We start from the raw sequence: 23,102 nt of genomic DNA, 5'->3' as shown, positions 1-23,102 counted from the left end.
AAGAGCCAGCCCAAATATAGCAGAAAGAACAATTGTCTTAAAATTAGAGAAACCTGGACTGAAGTCCTGTCTTGCTACCTACTGCATATATGATCTTGAGCAAATCACTTAGCTTCTGTGAACTGGTACTATGAATAAGTACTATGAGGAGTAATTAGTTTGTTAAAGATACTTTAAGTGGGCTGGGTACAGTGGCTTACACCTGTAATCCCAGCACTTTGGGATGCCGAGGCAGGTGGATCACTTGAGGTCAGGAGTTCGAGACCAGCCTGGCCAACATGGTGCAACCCTGTGTTTACTTAAAAAAAAAAAAAAAAAAAATCCAAAAATTAGCCAGGTGTGGTGGTGGGCACCTGTAATCCGAGCTACTCGGGAGGCTGAGCATGAGAATCACTTGAACCTGGGAGCCAGAGGTTGCAGTGAGCCAAATTTGTGCCACTGCACCCCAGCCTGGGCAAGAGAGTAAATCTCTGACTCAAAAAAAAAAAAAAGATACTTTAAGTGCCTTAAAAACAGAAGATATTAATATTATTGAAATCCTCTTCACCCTAAATACAGAATAACATATTAATATCATTAAAATATAAACCAGTAATCAGATATATTTCAAGGTGAGAATGCTGTTGATAATAAAGGTGAATAATAATTTCTTGTATGGTATCTTCTGCTGGTGATGATCTAGTCCAGTAGATTTCCTAACCTACATTTTAGAGTGAATTAGTGAATGATATAACTGATTTTCTGTAGCTCCCAGAACATGAGAGATAGGAGATTTCATTTCAGGAAAGATGGGGAGATGACATTTCAGGAAAGACTATTGACTCAAAGCTTCTCTTGATTTCAAGAGAAGACCTAGTTAAAACAATAGTAACCTAGGAAGCAGATGCAAAAGAGCTTGAATATTAAGTGGTAAATATTATCTCCTTGGTTCATGGACCAACACTTGGGAAACACTGCTGTAGTGGGAATCTAAATATTTGACTTGCATGGTGATTGTATTATTTATTAGAAGACTTAGTGGAACCTATTGCTTAGGGTGGGATACCCCTCCCAGAACAGTCTGGGAAAATCTCCAGGATGCCAGCCAGGGCACTGAGGAGAGTTTCCAAGGACTTAGGCCACTGCTGCTCCCTCCCTTCCTGGAAAAGAATGCAAAGTGCAACTTCCATCCCCAGATTCAGGCCATATGCTCCATTAACCATTGTAGGCACCTTGCCCAGTTGTTATTTTAATAAACTTGCTTATGCTCCCCAATTTCCCTGAGAGGGCCCACTGGGCAGGCCAGGACTGGTAGAGCCTTGAATTTCCCCTCTGGTTGACCCAGGAGCTGTTTGATGAAAGTTCTGCTCATAGTATTAGTGCTGGCTTAGGAAGCTTGGCTTTCTTGCCATTGTAATGAGTGTTGTAACTCCTGGTTTCTGTGGGTCAGGCCAACAACAGCAGAGTAGAGTTGATGTGGATTTTGAGGGCGTTATGGGGAGATGACATTTCAGGAAAGAATAATTGACTTAAAGCTATTGCTTTTTTCTTAAAGGCAGGGGGCATGGCAGGACAGAAAGTAAAGAATAATAATCCATATTTGCCCCAAAATCTATCTTCACAGTTTTAATGTACTGTCTAAATATATATATATATACACTTCTATATCTATTTCTATCTCTCTCTCTCTATATATATATAAAATTTGTGCTTCAGTGAATTTATTTCCACTTTGTCTGAGTAGTCTTTAAATAATTTATAAATGAAGACTTTTACTGAATCTTTCATCAGGCCTTGGGTAGAACCTCCGGGTTTTGTTCACCTTCTGATAGCCCAAGAGAAATAATACCTTCAGATTCCTGTTGATTTTTTTTGAGCTATGTATTTTCTGCCATAGTGCTCTTAACATCATCTGGAAAAAGGTTACCAAGATTTACATTTGGAAGATCAGGATAACCTTCAAATGCATCTGAAGGAAACAACACCCCCCTCCCCTCTATTGCCTCACCCATGTGTCACTAGGAGAAACAGCAGTATTGGAAAAAAAAATTGCTGCTGCCTGTGACCACTATACCCACAGAAAAGGAGGGGGAGAGAAAATACCCATGTGATGGACCAAATAATTCCACCCCCTGCCTCGAGCTGCCTTTTCTAGGAGCCAACTTTCCCCCTTGGGTCCTTGAGAGATGCTTAATTTTAATTGACTCACAAGAGTTCTACTTTGTGTTTTGAAAACCACACAGAAATGGGAAGTAAGTGAAAGAGTTCCACTCTCCATCCCCTACTCCTAACAGATACACGCAAACAAATTCAAGATACTCAACAGCCTTAAAACAGAATCTTGGGCTGGCACCAGAGGCTAGGTTTGTGATAGGCTTTATATTTCTAGCAGGCTCTGTAGAAGTTAGTGAATCCTATACACACAGAATGGAATTGTGCTGCAAACTTTGCTCTGCGGGTAACCCAGCAGGTATGTTCCTCTAAACTGCATTTCCCCCCTTTCATGAATGGCTTTTGAACAATTCAAAGTGGTCACACTTGTGAGAAGGACAGAGAATGCAGTGACAGATTTCATTGCTCTGAAATGCTTCTGCTTTTGTGAGGGGTAGGACACTGAATGTTTCTCCCCAGCTTTCAACAGCACTTCCCCGTCACTGGGTTCCATTTCTCATTTGCAGCTTTCCACATCTTTGTGTTTCATAGCTCATGGAATCTTGGCTTCCAAGAAGTAAATGGACCCAAGAGAGAGTTATATTTTAAGAAACAGAATGATGATCACTCACATTTTAAGTTAATAATAAAATCTGAATGTAATTGGCCAGATCCTCTTAGCAGGGAGTGGTGCAACCCGTCCTCAGGCCAACGTGAGAGTTTGGCACTTCTGTGGCATAGAGAAGGCCACCCTCATACAGCCAGGGAGGAATCCACTAAGGACCTTGTGGCCAAGAGAAGATTAAACACTGGGAAGGTTCTGTGAGCTGAGAGGGCAGACAAGGGCTGCAAAGGTGGAAACAGAAATGAAGAGTTGTTTGTAGAGTTAAACAAACTGTAGGACATCGTAGCATACATAGCTTTCCTGCCTTAAAAAATGCCCTTTCAACCCTACACTTCTCTAGCTACTACCTTCCCTCCTTCTTCCCTTTTGCAGCCAAGATTTTGAAAGAGTGAAAATTCCTGTCCTACTTCTTTACCTCTCATTTACTCCCTGATTTGCTTCTGTTCAGTTTCTATTTCTTTCCCTTCAAAAACTGCTCTCACTGATGACTTCCTTGTTGAGAAAAGCAAAATAACTGAAGCTTTTGTTTTTGAATTTAACCTTTCTCTACACATTTTGATTCTGTGACACTACTCTCTTGTTTTTTTTTTTTTTTTTTTTTTTTTTTAAATCTTTCTCTGGTTGTTCCTTCTTAGTTTAATATGTCTTGACGCTTCATTCCACAGGGATCCTTCCACAGTCTCCTCTTCTTGTTCTACCTCCTCTTTCTAGGGAATCCCAAGCATTTTCCTACCTTCAAATGTCATTCACATGTTAACGAATTCTTAAATCTATATTATTAGCCCAGTTTTCTTTCCTGAGTTCTAGACTCCATGCAGCTTGTTTTCTGCTGAATGTTTCTTTTTGTACGGAATGTTCCAAAGCCAACGCAAATTCAACATGCCCAACCACCCAAGCTTGTTTTTCCTTCTCTCTTACCTTTTTTTGGTAAGTGCCATCATGATACCACGAGGCACCCAAAGCCAGAAAACTTGGTGTCTCCTTCGTTAATAACTTTCTAAGTTGCCTCCTTGCTTCAATATTTCCCCCTTAGGGTCTCTTCATACAGCAACCCGATTTGATTTTAAAGAGTAATTCAGATTATATCAATCCTTGTTTAAAAGTTTCCAATGGCTTTCCATCACAAGCAGGATACAATCCAGACTTTTTCTATGACCTACAGAACCCTGCCTACTCTGGCTTCTGGCTTCTGTCTTGCTCTCTACCCTATGTCTCACAATCCACCCTTTTGTTCACTGTGTGTCAAAGATCTTGGCCTTCTTTCTATTCCTCACCTACCTCAGGGTCTTTTGCTGTTTTATTGTCTGGAATATTCCAACTCCAGATCTCTGCATTACTAGCTTCTTCTTCTGGGGTTGGTTCAAATGTCATCTTTCCAGATAGGTCTCTGCTGAGCATTATCCTAGTGAATTCAACACACTTCCTGCCTACTCCCACCCCTACTGCTGTTTTGTATTATACGCTGGAATTTTCACAACCTGAAATTATCTTTTTTGTTTATGTTTTCATTGTTTGTCCCTCTTTCTAGAATGTAAGTAAGCTCTACGGGAGCAGATACTTTGCTTTATTTATCACTGTATCCCTGTTACTTCAGAGAGAGCCTGGCACGTAGAGGGTGACCAGTAAATAAATATATTTTTTTAAATAGAAAAGAATGAACAATGTTCTTAGATCCTGAGTTTCAGCCAAACTGCTTGCAATTCCCTAAACTACAAACAGTTGTATAATCTGCTTCCTCTGCCTATAATGCTCTTCTTTTTCCTGTTTTTCTGCTCAACTCCTGCTTATCCTTCATACCAGATTCCGTCACCTCCTCCAGGAAGCTCTCTTTGATCATAGGAGTTTAATATTTAGTGCCTCTGATAAACTTCATAGCAGGTATGCAATTATCAGGTAATTTTTTGTTAATATATCTGTTTCTCTTATCAGCCTAACTTCTGGCAGAGATATTTGATTTGTATCTCTAGCCCAGTGGCAGTCTATAAAAATGCACTCTAGAAACTCTACTTAAATATTTTGTTGAGTTATTTGGTAAGTCATAGACTCCTTTGGTAACGTAAATTAGCTGTGTCCTAAGTTCTTCCACTTGTCAAGTTTTGGCTTAACACATTGGAGTTTTTAAAATACAGGTGCAGACACAAACTTACTCAGAGAAAAGGCTCAGATTCCCAGTAAAGTTTTCTATAATAAAAATAACATTAAATATGATATTGACAATATATTGTCTATTATATGCCATGCATCTTTGATATAGATTACCTTATTCACCAGTAACTCTTCAAGGTATAGGTATTATTCTCATTTTACATACATGGAAACTGAGAGTCAGATGTAGTAATCTATTCAAGCTCATACAGCTAGTAAAACAAACCTGGGATTTGAATCCAGGTCTCTGATTTCTAAGTGCAAGCTCTTTCTGTTACACCATGCCGCCCTCTACGGGACAAGTCCACAAATCAGGCCTGTTTATTAACAATATTATTATGAAGCTTGCAAAATTGGAGCTCTTACAAACTATTGAATCAAGAAAGATGATTTGAATTGCCATTACTTTAATTGACTAGAAAATGGCACTAGTCTAAGCATGGTTAGGCAAGAGCTTTTTATTGCCTTTACCTAGTATGCTTTCTCTCTACTTAAAAGCATAGAGGTATTTTGTAGAAATTTATATTAATCGGGTCAGGTTTTTGCTGTTACACTTAATACGCAAGGGTGGAGAGGTGCCTTGCTAGTTACCTTCTCCAACTTGTTTAAAGTTCATTATATCCATGATGAGGCCACGCTACTTACATGCACTCAGTTTCAGGATTCTAGTTTATCCAAGGTTTCTCTCTTTCCCACCTTGCACTCTAAAACATTGTGCTATGTGGATGGGAAGTTTTTCCCGAACTCTCACCCAGGTTGGGGCCTGCTTCCTGCCTCATTCTTGTCAGATGCTGTTTAATAGAGGTTGGGCCTGTTCTCCTTCCTTAGTTTGTCTTGCTCAGATTCCCTTGGCTTGTGTGGCCCTCACCTGGCATCACAGCAGTCCCCATTCTGCATCTTTGAAGCCGTATCCCTGCTTTATATCCTTTTGCATCTTGTAAGTGTGAGCTAGAACTAGAATGAATCTTCCCTGCCCCCAAATGGCACTGATCTTAGGTTACTGCTCTAGTTTCCTATTCTCTACTGTTCCAATTTTGTTTCCTCTATGCTGTTAGACTCTGACCCCGAGCAGTGTTTTCAACCACTTTCTGGAACCAATACCTCAGCACGAAAGTCCTTATCAGTGGAGAGAGGACCAAAAGTCCAGGGACTAAACAACAGAACTTCAGATCTCATTGCTTACCACTCACTGCCTTTCTTCTGTGCATCTCTGGGGATGGGGGTGGGGATGGAAGACAGTCTATATGTGATGATGATGTAGAACTGATCTTCTTTAGGTTCTGCTCATCTGAGGGATCTATCAGCTTAGTGATGGGCAAGCCAGAAACTGGTTGCTTGTATCTTGCATACTGTAGAGCATCCATGATCCATCTCATTTCCCGCCAAACTTCATCTATTTGCTTTGGAATAAAATGGTAAAAGACAGTAAGTTATCAAGCAGTGATTAAAAAAGAATACCTTTCCCTGAGAGTCCAATATGATCCGATCCATTTTCCACAATATTAGTTTTGAGCAAGAGTAAAATATTTTTAACACAGATTTGTTAAGCCAGAAAATCTCTCTTTTTTTTTTGTAATATTTTGTGTTTTGCATATTTTTACCAGAGAGGTTCTGTCATTTAGTGAAAATAGTGGAAGACTTGGATGCTAGCTGGGATATATCACTTATTAGTGATATACTAACTTGTAGCAAGTCACTTGACCTTTCTGAGCCTTAGTTGCTTTATTTGTAAAATATGGCCAAAACATTTTTCCTTTATACCTCCCATGGTTGCTGGGCTGATAGTTGAAGTGATGAATTTGAAAGTGCTTTGTGATGCTGCAGGGTACATTACTCACACATATAAAGGGTTATTATCTCTCAGATTCTAATTAAATATTCCTCATTAAGATATTGTGAAGGCATATGATAAAGCCTGAATTTCAGAATATCTTAAGAAAGAAATGTAGTCGTAGTTCTTATATGTGAACTAGAAAAGCAAAGCTGTACTGGAATATTTTTGGACCTATGTTAGTAGAAAATTATTGACTTTATATATTAGACTTACTACATTCTTACATATAGAGTAAGGGCTTCTAAAGTTCAAAACGGCCTAAACAGTTTATTCTTAAATAATTTAAACATCATTGCATTTCTAGAGTAGTCCATTTTAAGTTGTTCCATTTTGATTTTTGGGTTATCAAAGTCATTTTAATGATATTTTCATTGTAAAGTACAATAGTAGTTTCCTTGAAGCCTATTTGCATAAAATTCCCTCAGATTTTTGTGACTCTCTACACATAGATGACAAAAATTTTCCAGATCTTGATAGACATGGGCCATGAGCTTTTTTGTTATTCCATCTTAAGGAGGGGCTGCTGGTTAAACGTATTTCTTTCTTATGACCCTGGAATTTGTGGTAGGCTTTCTATTTAAGTTCACTCGATTACTTGGGCAAGCCAACTTCTTTGGGCCCATTTACTCAACTGTAAGAAGAGGTAATTAGTCTACATGATGTCCAAGGTCCCTTCCAGCTCTGAAACTTTAGGATTTTTGAGGAACATTTGGAAATTTGGTATTAACTAACTTCCAGATAGAAGGTGTTCATTATATGAGTCATGCAAGGTTAATCTCTCTCTCTGATTGTTGAAGTTTTAAAACTAAAACACTGCCCAGTGTTATATTTTACTTTCAAAATTTCTTCACAGGTCTTTAATCTGTACTTAAAACCTACTCATTAAGAATATCCACAAACCTGGTCCTCCCAACAAACACAGAGTAGGTCTGAAGTTGTGACATTCAGTCCGCCAAGTTGAGTGAAAAGCTAGCTAGAGTGAACTAGTGAATGGAAGGGTATGGTCTACAGCCGTTTTCCCTTGCTTTCTAGTTCTTGTCAGTCCTGTGGTGACAAGACTCAGCAGAGTATTCAGGGCCAGTGATGAAAGCATGATATTGAGCTTCAGGCTTTTTTAGCTTGGTCAGTTGTGCAGGAAGTTCAGCAGTAGGCAGGCCCATGAGGAGGCACTAAGCCATTTTGAAGGGAGAAATCTAAAGTCTGGGGATAAAGCCAAAGTGGGAATCCCAGATGAGACTCAGATGAATTTTCCCAATGAGATTGTTGTTCTCTCAGCTGGCTTTTACTGGCCCTACCTCATGCAGCATAAACTTGTTGAAAGTTATTTTAAAGGCACCGCATGACTGTGGAGAGCTTTTAGAATGCCCGACAAGGACAGGGATTGTGTTTTGGTATTTTTTGCTTTCAGCTTTGCAGAGTAGGTATGCATTCAAAAAATGACTGTTTAATGAATGAATGAATGATCTAATTCTTTAGATCTCTACCTGCAAAGAGAGTTATTATATGGATTAAGTAAGATAATGTAGATGAGTGTACTTTATCAACTATACATTGTCATAAAATGTTCAGTTTTTATAATGACAATCATGATTACTGTAGTGGGCTGAATATGGAATCCCCCTTAATACATCCATATCCTAATCTGCGGAACCTATGAATATTATTTGATATGATACAAAGTAATTACTTTATATGGCGAAAGATACGATTAAGTTAAGGATTTTGAGAGGAGGCGTTTATCCTGGATTTTCTATGCGAATCCTAATTCTAACAACAAATGTCCTCATAAGGACATTTTTGTAAGAGTGAGGCAGAGGGAGATTTGTCAGACATAAGAGAAGGAGGCAATGTGACTACAGAAAGAGAGATTGAACTGATGTGGCCAGAAGTCAAAGAATGCCAACAGCCATCAGAAACTGAAGAGACAGAGACTAGATTCTCCTCTAGAGCCTCCAGAGGGAGTGTGGCCTTGCCAACACTTTAATTTCAAACTTCTGGTCTCCAGAGCTGTGAGGGAATACATTTCTGTTATTTTAAGCCACCCAGTTTATGGGAATTTGTTACAGCAACCCTAGGAGGCTAATATAATTATTAGTAAATAATCTACCTGCTCTCTTTGGATAAGATTGTTTCAACTTTATTGCTGACGATGAATAGAGGGATTTAGTGTAGAATTTTTTTTAGAAGTATGTAGAAACAATATTTACTTCTTAATTTTTATCAGTGATGTGAAGAGGTCTTAGCTGAAGAAAAACTTAAAAAACCATATGGGTATAGGGAGGTCTGTGGATTGAGTTTAATGAGACTTAGCTAATTGCTCCAAAAGAAGGCCAATTTTCACCCATTTTACCTTATACTGTTGATCTAAAAGTAACTGACAACATAATCCCCCTGATTTTAAGGTCCAAATTCACCTTCTAAAGACTTGCTGACACATTTTAAAAAAGAAAGACCATGAATTCCCTAGGTCTGTTGATTAAAAATTCTGTATCCATTTCTCACCCTGCCCCTTAAAAATTTCAGTTTTCATCTCGTAAATTATATTCCTTTCTCTGTACTCAGGCAAGATAATATTTTTATTAAAATGTAAAGGTGATTGGTTTTCTCACAGCACAGCTACAAGGTGCTCGAGGGGATGATAGATTGGCTATATTTAATGAGCTGTGTTTCTATTACAGCTTAGGAGCATTTGAAGCATTACAGTATATAAATTATAGCCTAATTGCCCTTTAGGCTTTAGCAGCTCAAAATATGCCAAGCTCCAGGTCTTCACACTTTGACATTTCTGCTGCATGTGCTGTCTATAAAGCCTGTATGCCTTATCTATGATTTTCTACACCTCCCCTGGTCTAGCCCTCCCTCTTTCTGGCTGCACTCCTTGGCTTCTTTTCCTAACTGTATTTACATAGACTCCCTTGCTCTTTACAATGTTTGGTTTGTGTAGTGACTTCAACACTGTCTTAGATCTGGAATCATACAAATGCTCTCATGACTGGCAGTCGCCTCTGCAGGTTATGGTGTGTGGTGGGCTGAGCTGTGAACACCAATGGGTGAGTGGCTACAGCTGGTTTTCATTTTGACAGAGAAAGAAAGAGAGAGAGAGAGAGAGAGAGAGAGAGAGAGACCGAGACCACAAAGTCAACATAAAGGGAGAGATGATATTGAATTGTCTCCACTCAGTGAAATTATTCATGTTGGGAGAAGCAAGGAAGCAAGGTGGTTCACTGAAGGCTACGAGTATAGGGAAATGGTCTTGTTCCACCCCGACCAAGAAGTTATATTTTGAACCCTTTGAGAATTGGCTTTTATCCAAGTCTGCGTGTACCTGGCTGACTAGAAGGGAAATATGTAGAGAGGGCTCTCAAGTTACCTGCTTTGGGAGACCAGAGCAGGCTAGAACTTTGAAGAATTCCCAGCCTGGCCTGCCTTTATCCAACCCACTTACTGGTGTGATATAAAAGAAAGAGAAAAAGGCAGTGAAGCCCTATGCTACATGAAAAAGAAAGGAGCAGGGGTAGTAGTCAGGGAGTAGGAATGAGGCCAGGGAACTCTGGGAGGAGTTTGAGAACACAACGGACTGAAGAAAGTCAGCCTTCTTGTTGGAGGAACCTACTGGATTCAGGGAGGCATAAGTGGAATAAGGCAGAAACAGAACCTAAGGCATGGGTAGAGAAGTGTTCCTCTAAAAATATCTCTGGTTGTTAAGTCATAAAACATTAGAGCCAACTAGACCCACAGAAGTCATCTAGTCCAGTTCTTTCATTTTACATATGAGGAAATTGAGGCCCCAGAGATCAAATGAATTGTCCAATACTCCAGAGTTTATCAGAAGATTTGGGACTAAAAATGTATGCTCCTTGATTTCTTTTTATTTTTTTGTTTGTATTTAATAGAGATGGATGCTTACTGTGTTGCCCACGCTGGTCTTGAACTTCTGGGCTCAAGAGATCCTCCCGTCTCAGCCTCCCAGCCTCCTCTGGGACCAACTTCTGATCTGTTGTTATTCTTACTATGCTCCACTATCCCTTATATGGAGTTCAAAAATAAGCCAGTCTTTCATATTCTCCTCATGCTGCACTCTCTTCTTTTTCCCTCCCCTTGCCCACCATCTGTGTTCCATTTTTACTAGAAATGAAATCAATGAAGTAAATGTTTTGAATGTTTAAATTCTATATTCTCAGGCCAATGGAGAAAGTAACTTCTTGAAAGTTATTTCTGTATTCTAAGAGGTCACCTAAGATATCTCATTCACAGGATGAGGAAAGTAGGATAAACCTAAAGATTTGTCTGCTCTTCACTTTGCAAGTAAATTACAATATTTTCTTCCTGAGTGTTTCAAACACCTCAAATCTCATATATTCATATTTCAAAGAATTTCTCCTTCTTGTGAATGAATGAATGAATGAATGAATATATAAAGTATTACACATTTACTGTGTGCCAGGCATTTTGCCGAGTGTTTTATATGTATTATCTCATTTAATTCTCTCAGTAACATTATGAGGTAGCCTATTCTTATCATCCCTATTTTACAGATGAGGAGATTGGGACTGTTGGGACTACAAGAGATTCCTTTGCCCAAAGTTCACAGCATTTGTTCATCTTAAGTCCTCATTACATCTTGTCTGGATAGCTATAATAACTTCTTACTTGGTTTCCCTGCCATTAGTCTTGTCCTCAAATCCTTATTTGGTGAGCATGACCAGAGTAAATGCTTACAATAAACAACCAGTATGGCTGTACCACTGTATACGGAAAGAGTATCCTTCCCGTATACATAGATTCAAGAGTATGCTTGAATCTATCCTAAACAGAATTGTGAGAGCCTGTAACTTAACTTTCTTCAAAACTTTGGGTAGCTCCCTATTGCCTACAGAATAAAGTACAGATTTCTTAATCATGGCTTTTAATAAAGCCCTTGTGATCTGCTATCATTGCCATCTTTCATTCTTGCCTGATTTCTACCTCTCATCACTCAATTTATGTCCCAGCCAATAGCTTGACTACTTATCATTCCCCAAATACTATTTTTCTGCTCTGTCTGCCTTATCTGTTTATATTTTCTCTTTGAATGCTCTACATTCTATTTCACCTTACTATAATCTAACCTATCCTTGTAGGCCAGGCTAGATATCAATTACATCCTTCATGGGAATGTTTCTGATACAAGGGAAAGTAAATTTTTACTTCCTTGTGTTGACACAGAGCTTATTTGTTTCTTTGGTTTGTTTTGGTATATCTTTTTTTGGCACCTAGCACATTTTACAAATTATATTTACACACATTTCTTATCTACCCTGATGGATTTTAAACTCCTTAAGATCAGAGACCATGTCTAATTCAACTTTATATCTCGCATACAGTGCCTGACATCTGGTTGTTTAATAAAGGTTTATCAAATTGAGCTGAATATGTATTATAGTGATATTTATCATGGGGCTATTGCTATTCTACTCATTTTGTGAACTGAGTAACTGATGGACAGAAAGATTGACAGGTTTGGCTAAGGGATTCAGAAGCAATTTCAGGCCAGATCCAAATTCTCTTGACTACTAGTCAGTACCCCTTTCACAAGACCCTAAGGTGTTACCATAGGCTTTACCAGACAAGACCATGGGAAGGGGAACACATTTTCTGATCTTAACAGCCACATATTAAAGTGTCAATTCCGTGAGAAAGAAGCCCAAAACATGAGGAATTTTAGTTCTAATTGGATCTGGGTTAACATAAACTGGTAGGTCATTTTATTTTCTTTTTCTCTGAGATATTGAGTTAATTAATACAATTTTTCTTTCTATTAGAATTGTCAATGGGCTACAAGGTAAGAATAATATTCTAGTTACTGCTTCTAGGGGGTGATTTTTCTCTCCTGTATGGAAAGCTACCACTACCTACCATGGTGGCTGATAACAGTTCTTCACAATATTGTGATTTATTTGTAACTTTTTCTTAAGACTCTGTTTGAAAACTTATCTCCCTGAGCTCCACATTTTAACCAACTCAATAGGCTACTTAGACACCGTGTTCTTTGAATCAGCCTGGCTGCTGTCCTTTCCCATGCTTGGCTGTCGCCTTTTCCACCCTGCCTCTTTTCCCTTCCTTTTACCCCAGAAGAAACACACAATTACCTGAATGAAATCTAAAACTTGCTGGTGTCTTTGTTTGGCAGCTGCAACCTCGCTGTCCGAGATCGCTTCCCTGAGGGACTGTTGGGTATTCAGAGAATCCAGTTCCACAACAGCAGAAAGGCGGCAATACAGACTAATAAATTTCTCTCTGTAGCTGCAAAAATGAACTGGAAAATGGACAAGCAAAATAAAACATGTTAAGATCTGGTATCAAAATAGAGAAATTCATACCTCAGAGAAAACAAGTTGAATGAAAACATGATTTATTAATCCTATCAGTGGAAAATATTAAGCCATAAATAAATTATAAATGTGCTCTTAAGGGGCCAGTTGTCTGGCTTTAGTCAGACAGTATTCCCTTTTAAGGTTTACCAACTCCTAGTAAGGTATGGGGAAGTGGGGTTGGCTAAAGCTGCAGTTATGTGGACGTTTCCCTCAAGTTGGGGCTGAGTGTGTCTGTGTGTGTGTGTGCGTGTGCACACACACATATATACACACACATACTGGGAAAATAAGCTTGCTTATCACTTTAAAGAAAAAAAGCCAAGTAGCAATTTGAAACCTAGTTTTGGGTTTCACATCTGATTTCCAGTACATATCTTGCCTACTCCTTTCCAAGGCCAGCACCCCCAGAAGACAGAAGACATCCTTTTCTCAGAGTGTCTTTAGTCTGACTGCAAAACTTCCCCAAGGGCCTATTACGATAGGCTTTGATCCTCTTCTGCCTCTCCCCTTCTTGGCCCCTCTGGATGAATGATAAGAGCTGTTGCTGCCTGGACAGACAATTTTTTTGCTTTCAGCAGACTTGGTTTTCTTCTCTCAACAGATAATGGGACAGAGACCACAGGAAGGAGTCCAGCCTTCATCTCCATCATTTCCTTTTTTCAGGAGGAACAGAGCAGTGTAGGATTGAGCCTGGTGTAGGCAGCTTGAGATGGTCAGATTTCCTGTACTTCTCTGACCAGCTCTGATCATACACCGTAACTTCAGATTCTAGTAGGATGAGGAAAGCACCCTGTTTCAGACTATCATAGTACTGGTTTCTTCCTGGGCATTGATGAATTTGGAGACTCATTCTTCAAGAACCTCTTTTACTCTGTTTACCTCTGACCTGTACCAGTGTGTTCCATGCTTTGGAAATAGGGCTGTTACAACTCACAAGTCTGTTGAAACATTTTTATTCTGGCTTCTTTAGCGAGGAATTCTAGGAAGAATATCTAATTACAGGTAGTAATTAGATGTTGATTCCTGAGACCCAGATCTGGCCATTTAGGGAAGCTAAAACCACAGTACCTCAAAATGGGGCATTGGTCATCTCTACACCTCAATGAGGAAGCCCTACTTTTCTGCATATTGAGAGAGATTTCTGTGCACCCTACAATTCCCATGTTACCACTGCCTACTACTTCCTCGCTTTTTTTTTCTCTGGGGATAAATCTTAGGTGAATGCCAGGGCAGTGTGCTCTGTCTTTCCGCCCATGGAAGTAGAAGAGAAGAGAAGAGGGTGTGAGTAGTCCATCCTTACTCCAGCTATGCCTCATTTCAAGGAGGTGTTTCTCAACTTGGGAGGCCTCTGTCTTGGGCTCGATTTTTCTCTGTGGTGTCAGATCCTTCCTTCCCATTTTTCTCTGCTCTGTTTAGCACTTTGTTTGCCTGACACAGAGAACTGATTTCATATGCCCTTTCAGTAAATGACAAGCTATGGAGCTTCTCCCAAATGATCTAATTCTCATACTATTTCCCTGCTTAAAGACTTCTACAGAGCTTCCTCTGGACCTGAGGATAAAATCCAAACATCTCCCCATAAGGAAAGCTCCCTGCGACCTAAGATTTGAATATATTTTCAGTCACACCTTCCCTCATGATGCCACCTTCCAGCCCTAGTCCCTCATCAGTCCTAAGCTTTGGTCAAGCTGAACTTACTACGAGTCCCTTTATACTTCTATGCTTTTAAACATGCCTTTTCCTCCTCCTCACATACCTTTCTTTACTAATACCTCCAGGTCAACTTGTGATATTTGAAGATTCACGGTAAGTGTTTTCTCCTCAGCCAGGTTTTCACTGACATCTCCCTGCCAGGTGGAACTAGTTTCTCCCTCTTTTGTGCTCCTAGATCACTTGTTTCAAAACATTTCATGGCACTATCCTACTACATTGTAATTCTCTGTTTACTTGACTGCCTTGGCATTAGATTGTGATTTCTTTGAGGGCAGGAACTATGCCTCCTATTAATTTTTATATCATTGAAACCTGGAACATTGTAGCTTGTCAATTAAGGTTTATTGACCAAATGACTAAATGAACAAATGCATGAACGGATCTTTGAGCTTTCGCCTGAAGGCTCCTCTTTTCTCCATTGTCTTTCCTTTACTGTGGGCTTGATTTTCCTGTTTGGAAAGGTGTTTCAGGTCTATGATATTTCCTGGCAGCTCCACAGGAAGGAATCACCACGACTTCTTAGCTTACTCTTGACCCTGGTAGCTCCCTGAATGTGTCTTTATGACTTTCAAGGAGGGATTATGTCCTGTTAGCACTTGACAGATGTCCTCTTTTGGCTGGAAAGTGATGAGAGTGAAGTGTCTCACACCCTGCCTTTCTAAACCAAGTAGTAAAAAAAAAAAAATTGGCTTTTTTCCCCTTTCCAAAATATGACTGGAAAAATAGGGAGAGGCACTGAATAACTTCTTTAAAAGACACACTATCAGTCTGATCTGAATTCTTACAAGCTAGGGTGTTCACAGCTTTCTCTTGTTGTGTCTCCGTGGTTGGAGCTTTGGATCAGTGGGTGGTCTCACAGCACCCACACCGTCCATGCCATGCACCACAAGTGAGTTATGAGGAGGTTTCAACCATAACGCTTCAGTTACCCTGCTCTTGTGGTTTTTTTTTTTAATCCAGAACCTTTAATGTTACTTTAACAAATGTTACTTTAACATAGTCTTTTGTGGTTTAGCAATGATACATTTGGTAGCCATAACTGAGGCAAGAAAGATAGACTGGAAGCTTCTAATTTTTAAAAATGTGAATCTCATGCATTTTATGTATAAAATGGTATAAGGCTACAATAATGTCATTAGCTGGACCACATGATTTGTTAGTAACACAGACTAAGACGAATTTTCTGCGGTATTTTTCTCCCTCTTTTTTCTACATAAGATAGTGGCAGACTAAAATAAGGTTGGCATCAACACTAGGAGTATAGTACAGTGGAAAGTGCGTGGGCTTAGCTATCTGACAGACCTGGGTTTGAACCATACTTCTGCCACTCACCACCTGTGTGACAGTGGGCACGTGACCTCTGGGAGTCTCAGTTTTCTCATATCTAAGATGGGGATTATAATGCCTACCTAGGATTAAGTAATACAATGTATATAAAGTGCCCAGCATAACATATGGCACATTCCTGATACAAAATAAATGTCCCTCCACCACACCTTTTCACCACCCGTAAAGAATGAGGCATTTAGTGGTAGTGATTAGAATATTAAAACAGGACTGGGATTAAAATATTCTTCCTAAGGATATCAAACTCACTAAAATCCTAATCAGTCTGGGCCATGTGGCCTAGTTTGGAAGCCAAGGAGTCAACGAGATGACCTCCTGGGGTCAGTTTAGTTCAATGAGTCTTTGTCAAGGTGTCAGAAAGAACTGGGGCACAAGGTGCACCTCTAAAGATTCCTAGTAGTGAATGAGTTGACAGGTGGAATAAATCATGTAAAATAAATCATGTAAAACGGGTATTAGGAATGAAGGTTGACACTATGCCATTTCTTGCAAGCCTGTGGCCTGAATTCCATTAGGCTCACTGCTTGGATATTCCGTAGGTTCCTTGAAACTCATCATTTGTCATACTGACCTCATCATCATTCCCCTGCCCCAAACCTATTTCTCCTTCCTATGGCCCATTTCGGTAGATGGTAACATTATCCGTCTCGGCACTCTTATTCAGACTCTCTGGCTCCTTCATCTTGCTCTTCAGCCACATCAAATCAATCACAAAGTTCCATCATTTTAACTCCTAAATTCCTCATCTCTCTGCTCTCTCTTCCATACCCCCACTAATGCTGCCTTGGTTTGGGCTCATGGACCCATGAGATATGACCAGGTGGATCTATGAGGTAGTGTCTTAATTTCTTAATTGTCTCATCATATCCAATGTCAGCCTGATTTATTTGTTTTTTACTCTCTTGCAATCAGTCCTTCATGAGCTGTCAAAATCTAATAAGACCACATCATCCCTTTTCTTAAAAAATCTTTTCTTTGCTTCCTATTACCTATGGGATAAAGTTGTACCCCCTTAGTGTTACATAAGTAGCCATGTATGATTTTGATCTTTTAAACTTTTAGCTTCATCCTCTGTCACTCTTCCTCAGATGCCTTAAGCATCCATCACAGTGAGCTACTAAGAGTGTACTTAATCAAGCTGCAGGTCTCTGAGCTTTTGTACATACTGTTCCTCCTGCTCAAAATGATTTTCCTTTTCTGCCTGCCTTTTCTTTCCCATTCTGAATGTCTGTTTATCCTTCAAGATACAGCTCAAGTATTATCTCTGTAAGGAAGAATTAGATGTCTTTCCTTTGAAACTCAACAGCCTGTCTCGTATAGCACTGCTTTCGTTTTATGAAGACTATCGGTAGGGATACCTACATCCTCTAATGGATTTTGAGCTTGTGATGGGCAGATGGTGCCTTATTAATGTCTGTGTGGTTCAGTCCCAGCACAGTACCTGGCATATTAGCAGAAGCTCCGTAAATGTTTGTCGAACGAAGGATGTAGCCAAGCACAAGCCGAGCATGAAATATATAATATCAGGCCTCAAACTATTTTTTTAAAAATTCCCTAGTTTTTTTTTGTCTTTCTAGTCCAATTGGTGTAAATCATAAAGCCAAGGAAATCAACAAAAACCAACTTCCCTTGTTATAGGCCTGCTGTCAGTTGTGAGCACCCACAAGGTCAGGGCAGGGTGACCTCCTCTGTGCAGGCTAGGCAAGTCCTCAAGAGGCCACATCACCTGATAGAGTTTCTAATGGCTCATGATGTTGCTTTTCCTTCTGTTCCTGGGAACTTTGTAAACAGTGATGCTTGTAGGCCCCCAGAGACATGCTTTATTACTGCAAAAGGGTCCTATCCTGCTCCCACACAAAGGATGGTAGAGTGTCAACCTTCAGGCTGTGGAAAGAGAAGTGGGTTTTTGGTGAATCTGCTTTGCCCCAGCACAATCTTCCTCATCCAGGTCTCACAACATCCTCCAATAGGACAATTTCTCTTGACCCCGCAAGTAATCCTATGAAGGAATAGCCTGTGGGTTTGCTACAGTCTAGTCCTTATTCTAGGAGACAGAGAACTGAGCTCCTTTATCATTTTGTTTTTGCTAGATCTACGCAGTGCTGGAATAGGCAGAGATGCAGTTTCCATAGCTGGTTAGAAAGTTATTTATGATTCACTTAGGCCACTGGCAGGAACAAGGTCAGTTTGCCAAATCTCAAATTATTTCATGGGGACAGGGATGACTTATACAAGTCAAACTGAAATATAGTGCAACCCTTTATTCTATTATAATTTACATATTCCCATAATTCACACCTTTTTAAGTTTCATTAGAATTCCCATGTGGTTATTAAAATTTTCTGAGTTCTGACTGAATTTCCAAAAACATTTTCTCCTTTCTCAGAAATGCTTAGTGTATCTCTTGACCCTTTACTGTGTAACTACCTATGAATGGAATTTCCTACTTATAGAAAAAACAATGCTTAGCATCCTTCTTAGAGAGGCTTAGGTCCACTGTAGCAGGCCCTTGGAAGTTCCCATATAAGGTGTCATTAAATGCTTAGTGGCATTTAATGCCTAATGGAGGAAGTAGTTACGATAAACTTCCTCTTGGAAAGCTCTGATTGCTTGGGGATAAGATGGAGTTTGTCATGATTCTTACTGAGACCAAGGCCGAGGAATGTTTTTGAAATTGTTGCTGGTGGTGCTCAAGTACAATAATTATTGTATTAGAGCATGTATTAATTTTCTGCTACTGGCAACATTTCCTCTGGTCCCTAAAAAAAGACTAATAGAATTGTTTATGCCAATGGAACTGAGCCCAACCAAGTGGTCTTTTCTGGAAACTTACATGGTCCTCATTAATCAGTTGGATGACCAATGATATGGCAACAAGGGAGGACTAAGAAGGTGAGAAAGTATACCTTACTCTAGGAAAAACTATCTTAAAGTCAGGCTTTGATCTATGGCCTATTTTTCGTAGATGGAAGATAGTATCTGATGCTCTCATATTGCTTCTAGCAATGTGAAGAGGTAAAACAGGTAAAAAGGACAGGCACAGTTGAATTTGGCTGAATTCCTGTGTTAACCATATCTCTAGTTTTGTATTTATGTATTAATCTCTTTGTCATAGGCAATGCTACTTAAATTGTGGTCCATGGATTGGCAGCTTTAGTATTACCTGAGAACTTACTAGAAATGTACATTTTCCAGCCTCCTGCTGGGCCTACTGACTCAGCATCTCTGGTGTTGGGCTCCAAGAATTTGTATTTTAACAAACTCTCCAAGTGATTCTTATGCAGGTTAAAATTTGAGAAGCACTGTTCTAGGGCTATCATATCCCAAAGTATATGTTCTACAGATTATTAATAGGTCCCATGCAAAACATTGCTCTAATCATGGTCAAATGAATTTGGAAAATGCTAGGTTAAACAAAGTTGAACTTTAAAAAATGTTTTTAAAATTTTTTATTTTTTAGGGGGATGACCATCGGATTTTACAGAGCTTTTCATATGTTACTCTGCTGCTCAAAATCTTTCATTGGACTTCCAACATACTTAAAGTAAAATCTAAATTCCTTATCATAGCCTGTGAGGCCCTGCATGGTCTAGCTCCCATGACTCTCTGACCTCATCTCTTATCTTTGTTGCTTTTGCTTACTACACTCCAGATATGCTGATCTCTTAGCCAAGCACACTCTTACTCTAAGGTCTTTGCACTTACTGTTCTCATTGACTGGAAATATTAGGTCTCTGCTCAAATGTTTCTTCTTCAGAGAGGCCTTCCCAGATCACCCAGCTGTATAAAGTGCAGCTTACTTCACTCGAGTCCCTTACCCAGATTTATTTTTCTTCATGACCTTCACTTCTCTGATATTTACAATATTATGCTTTATTGATTGGTTTGTTATTTATCTCTTCCACTAGAACGTAAGCTCTATGAGAAGTTTTTTCATTGTTGATTCTTCAGTGCCTGGAATAGTGCCTGGCACATAGTAGGTTACTCAATGAATATTTATTGATGAATGAATGAATGAAAAACTGAATGAAGAAAAGAAATGGATGCTAACAGACTTCACCAAATTATAGAATGGAGAATAACAACAGTGGGACAAAGGGTGGCCACTCGAGAAGAGTGTGTGAGCCTCACAGGAACAGACTAGAGAGGATAGTTGCATGGCTTGAACCTTCAGGGCCTTAGGAGTCACATGTACTCTAATGATTGATACCAAGTTGTAGACTGTTCCCACCAAAGCCATTAAGCCATGGGGAAATGAATTTCATGTATTTTTGCCTGTAATCATGGAATAACAATGACTGTTTAACACAGAATGGAATCCTGGTTAGCTCTCCAATGAAATGTTTTCTTTAATTCTTTTCTCTGTCAATTATATATCCCTGCGAAATCATTCATTTTCATGGCTTCAGCTGTTATTAATAGACACTGGACAGATTTCTGTGTTTAGTATCCAATTTCTCTCCTGCATTTCTACTGCCAGTGAAACATGTCCACTTGGATGTTGACTTAGCACCTTCAGTCTCAACATATTCAAAGCTAAAAGCATCACTTCCTTCAGCAGACTATTTTTCCCCTCTGATTTCCTTACTTCTGAAAAAGGCGGCAATAGCCTCATAGTCATTGAAGCTGAAAACAATGAGATTATTCTCTAGACTTCTCATTTAAATAGTTACCTACTTTTGGGCAACTTTATTTTTCTTTTTTAAATATCTGTATTTCTTTCTTTCTTTTTTTCTTCTGTTTTTGGTTCTTACCCTAACACTGGATGAATAAAATCATCTTTGAAGTTTTTGACCCCTGCTTCCCATCTATCATAAACAGTTTCCTCAGCCTGATGCTGGAGCTACTGCCCAATATGGCCCTACCTTGTCTGTACAGATTTATGTCCCACCTTTTCCTCACATTTCTCTGATCTAGCCAAACTGGACCACTTGTTCTCTTCCCAATTCTTTCTGAATTCTTCTCGTTTCATGTTTTTGCTCATTCTACTCGCCCCAAAAGAAAGCTTTTCTTTTTATTTATGTTTATTAACATCCTGTTTGTTCTTCAACACCCCATCTCAGATATCCTCCCCTCCATGAAGGTTTTTCTCATATCTTCTTTGAGAAAATGTGCTTGCTTTCTTTCAATATTAACACTTCCAATTTCTGGCATATTCTTCCTTGTTTTATAATAATTTGTATTCTTATTTTACTCCTGCCACCATACGAAAGCCCCTTGAGGAAAGAACGTTTGTCTTACTCACCCCTAAATCTCCACAGTGGGCACCCAATAGACACTTATGGAAATACCCCACCCCAAACAGTGTTGTTATATTACAGATTAAAAATGCTTTTTGGCTGAGAAACTCATTAAATGGTCACATTCACATCTAGGCCTCTTGGGAGTGGTATGGCCAATGTGATTAATTGTGTGACACAGAAAAGGTGTAGAAAGGTTAAGCAATTGCCAGTGTCATACAATAGGGAAACTAGGACTCTCAAGTCCCAGGCTACAAGTCTGATTTGAGCTTCTTGTAAGAGTACTCCCTCCTCTAGAAAGTAACAATTGCTGTTCATCAGCTTTTGGGCATCTGAAGTGCTTGGAGCAAGGGAAACTGAGAGGCTTAAGCAAATCATCCTTGAGGGATAAATTCAGACGCCCAGGGCTCAAATGAGACATTAGGCAGTGGCCTTGTCTGCTTCTAAATCTGGTGACTGGGGAGCAATCCAAAGAGGGTCTGCCTCCATTCTACCCACCCACTCACTCACCCTCCTGCAAATTGTACATTTCATTTGAACTGACCGAACTCTTGCTAATTGCCTCTTACTGGCCTGTTTCAAGATGAAGCATGGGAAGGCGACAAAGCCTCCCTATTCACAATCTCAGTGGGCAGCAGGGGTCTCTGCAAAAGTAGAGAAACTGGAGCCCAGGCTATTCATTTTTGAAAGTCAGGACAAGATCTTCCACCATTCAGAATCCCACATTAAAATCACAATATGGCATCCTGGGAGACCCTCTCCATTTCTCAAATGGTCTGTCAGAAATTTAGAGTCTATTTAATAAGTCAGTGCTACTTAAAATTATAGGCTTTTTTCCCCTCCAAAGTGATACACACTCTACATTTTAATTTCATTATTATTTTTTTTCTCTGGTTGGGGGTGTGGGGAGGGTGAGAGAGAAAGGGAGGAAAGGAGAGAGAAAGGAAGTGGGGAGAGAGAGGGAAGGGGGGAGAGAGAGAGAGAGAGAGAGAGAAAGAGAGGAGAAGGGGCAGTGCTTTTCATGAAAACATCGGTTTTTATATTTATGTTTTAAGAAAGCAGAAGGGAGGCAAGAAGTCCAGCCTGATAACTGAACTTTCTGTTTAGAATTCCTTCTTCTCCATTGGGCCTTTGCTAGGTTTCAATAATTATTGCTCAGGCACATAGTCTTGGAGCTTTGCTTTTTCTCAGACTTGTACACAGTTCTAGGAAGGGTTGTTGCCAAAGCCATCATGTGATTTATTGACCCTCCACTGGGACAAGGGGGAACAGATATAACTTTGTGATTTTATTATAAGGAGGCTGGGTTAATATTTCTAGGTGAAACAAGCTACTATACCAAGTTCAAACATCTGAAGAGGGAGGTTAAGAAACCCTGAGTGTGGGGTGTAAGGATTATTCTGTCCTGGGGCTGTACAGACGTCGTCTGAGGCAGGGAGCAGGAGAAGAAAGGACACATTGTGACCCATTTCCAACACCTCCTGTGTGTAGAGGCGGAAGTTCCTTGCCTGCAGAGGGACACGCGCGGAGGAAAAATAGGAGAGTTACAACATGGCACTTACATAAACAACACCAAACTGGCATAAAACATCTAACAAAATTACACAACTTCAAGCTTGGAATTTTTATACAACATAAATATTAGGGTTCAGCCCATTTAATAATGCTATATAAAATCAAGATTTAAGGCAGTAATGTTCCACATAAACTCTGAA

At 39.6% G+C, this 23,102-nt stretch overlaps 1 protein-coding gene and 1 long non-coding RNA gene across 4 annotated transcripts in view; one reads left to right on the top strand and one right to left on the bottom strand.

The window, feature by feature from the left end:
• The window catches only part of ANKFN1 (ankyrin repeat and fibronectin type III domain containing 1), a 365,709-nt gene that overhangs the window by 6,311 nt on the left and 336,296 nt on the right, over positions 1–23,102 (bottom strand). The window contains exons 14-16 of one of the 2 annotated variants that reach the window (XM_033183581.1): positions 22,727–22,895; positions 12,863–13,029; positions 6,084–6,300 (exon numbers count right to left, since the gene is read on the bottom strand). In XM_033183581.1, coding sequence (XP_033039472.1) covers positions 6,084–6,300; positions 12,863–13,029; positions 22,727–22,895 — 553 coding nt within the window. Of the gene's footprint in view, positions 1–6,083; positions 6,301–12,862; positions 13,030–22,604; positions 22,896–23,102 lie in introns of those variants that run through there. The other variant, XM_033183583.1, reaches the window with a different exon arrangement.
• The window catches only part of LOC117067266, a 59,750-nt gene that overhangs the window by 33,490 nt on the left and 3,158 nt on the right, over positions 1–23,102 (top strand). The gene's annotated exons all lie outside the window — the stretch shown is intronic.

This window comes from Trachypithecus francoisi, unplaced genomic scaffold (assembly GCF_009764315.1).
Source record: "Trachypithecus francoisi isolate TF-2019V2 unplaced genomic scaffold, Tfra_2.0 Lachesis_group20, whole genome shotgun sequence".
NCBI lineage: Eukaryota > Metazoa > Chordata > Mammalia > Primates > Cercopithecidae > Trachypithecus > Trachypithecus francoisi.
This window is presented reverse-complemented; position numbering and strand designations above follow the sequence as displayed.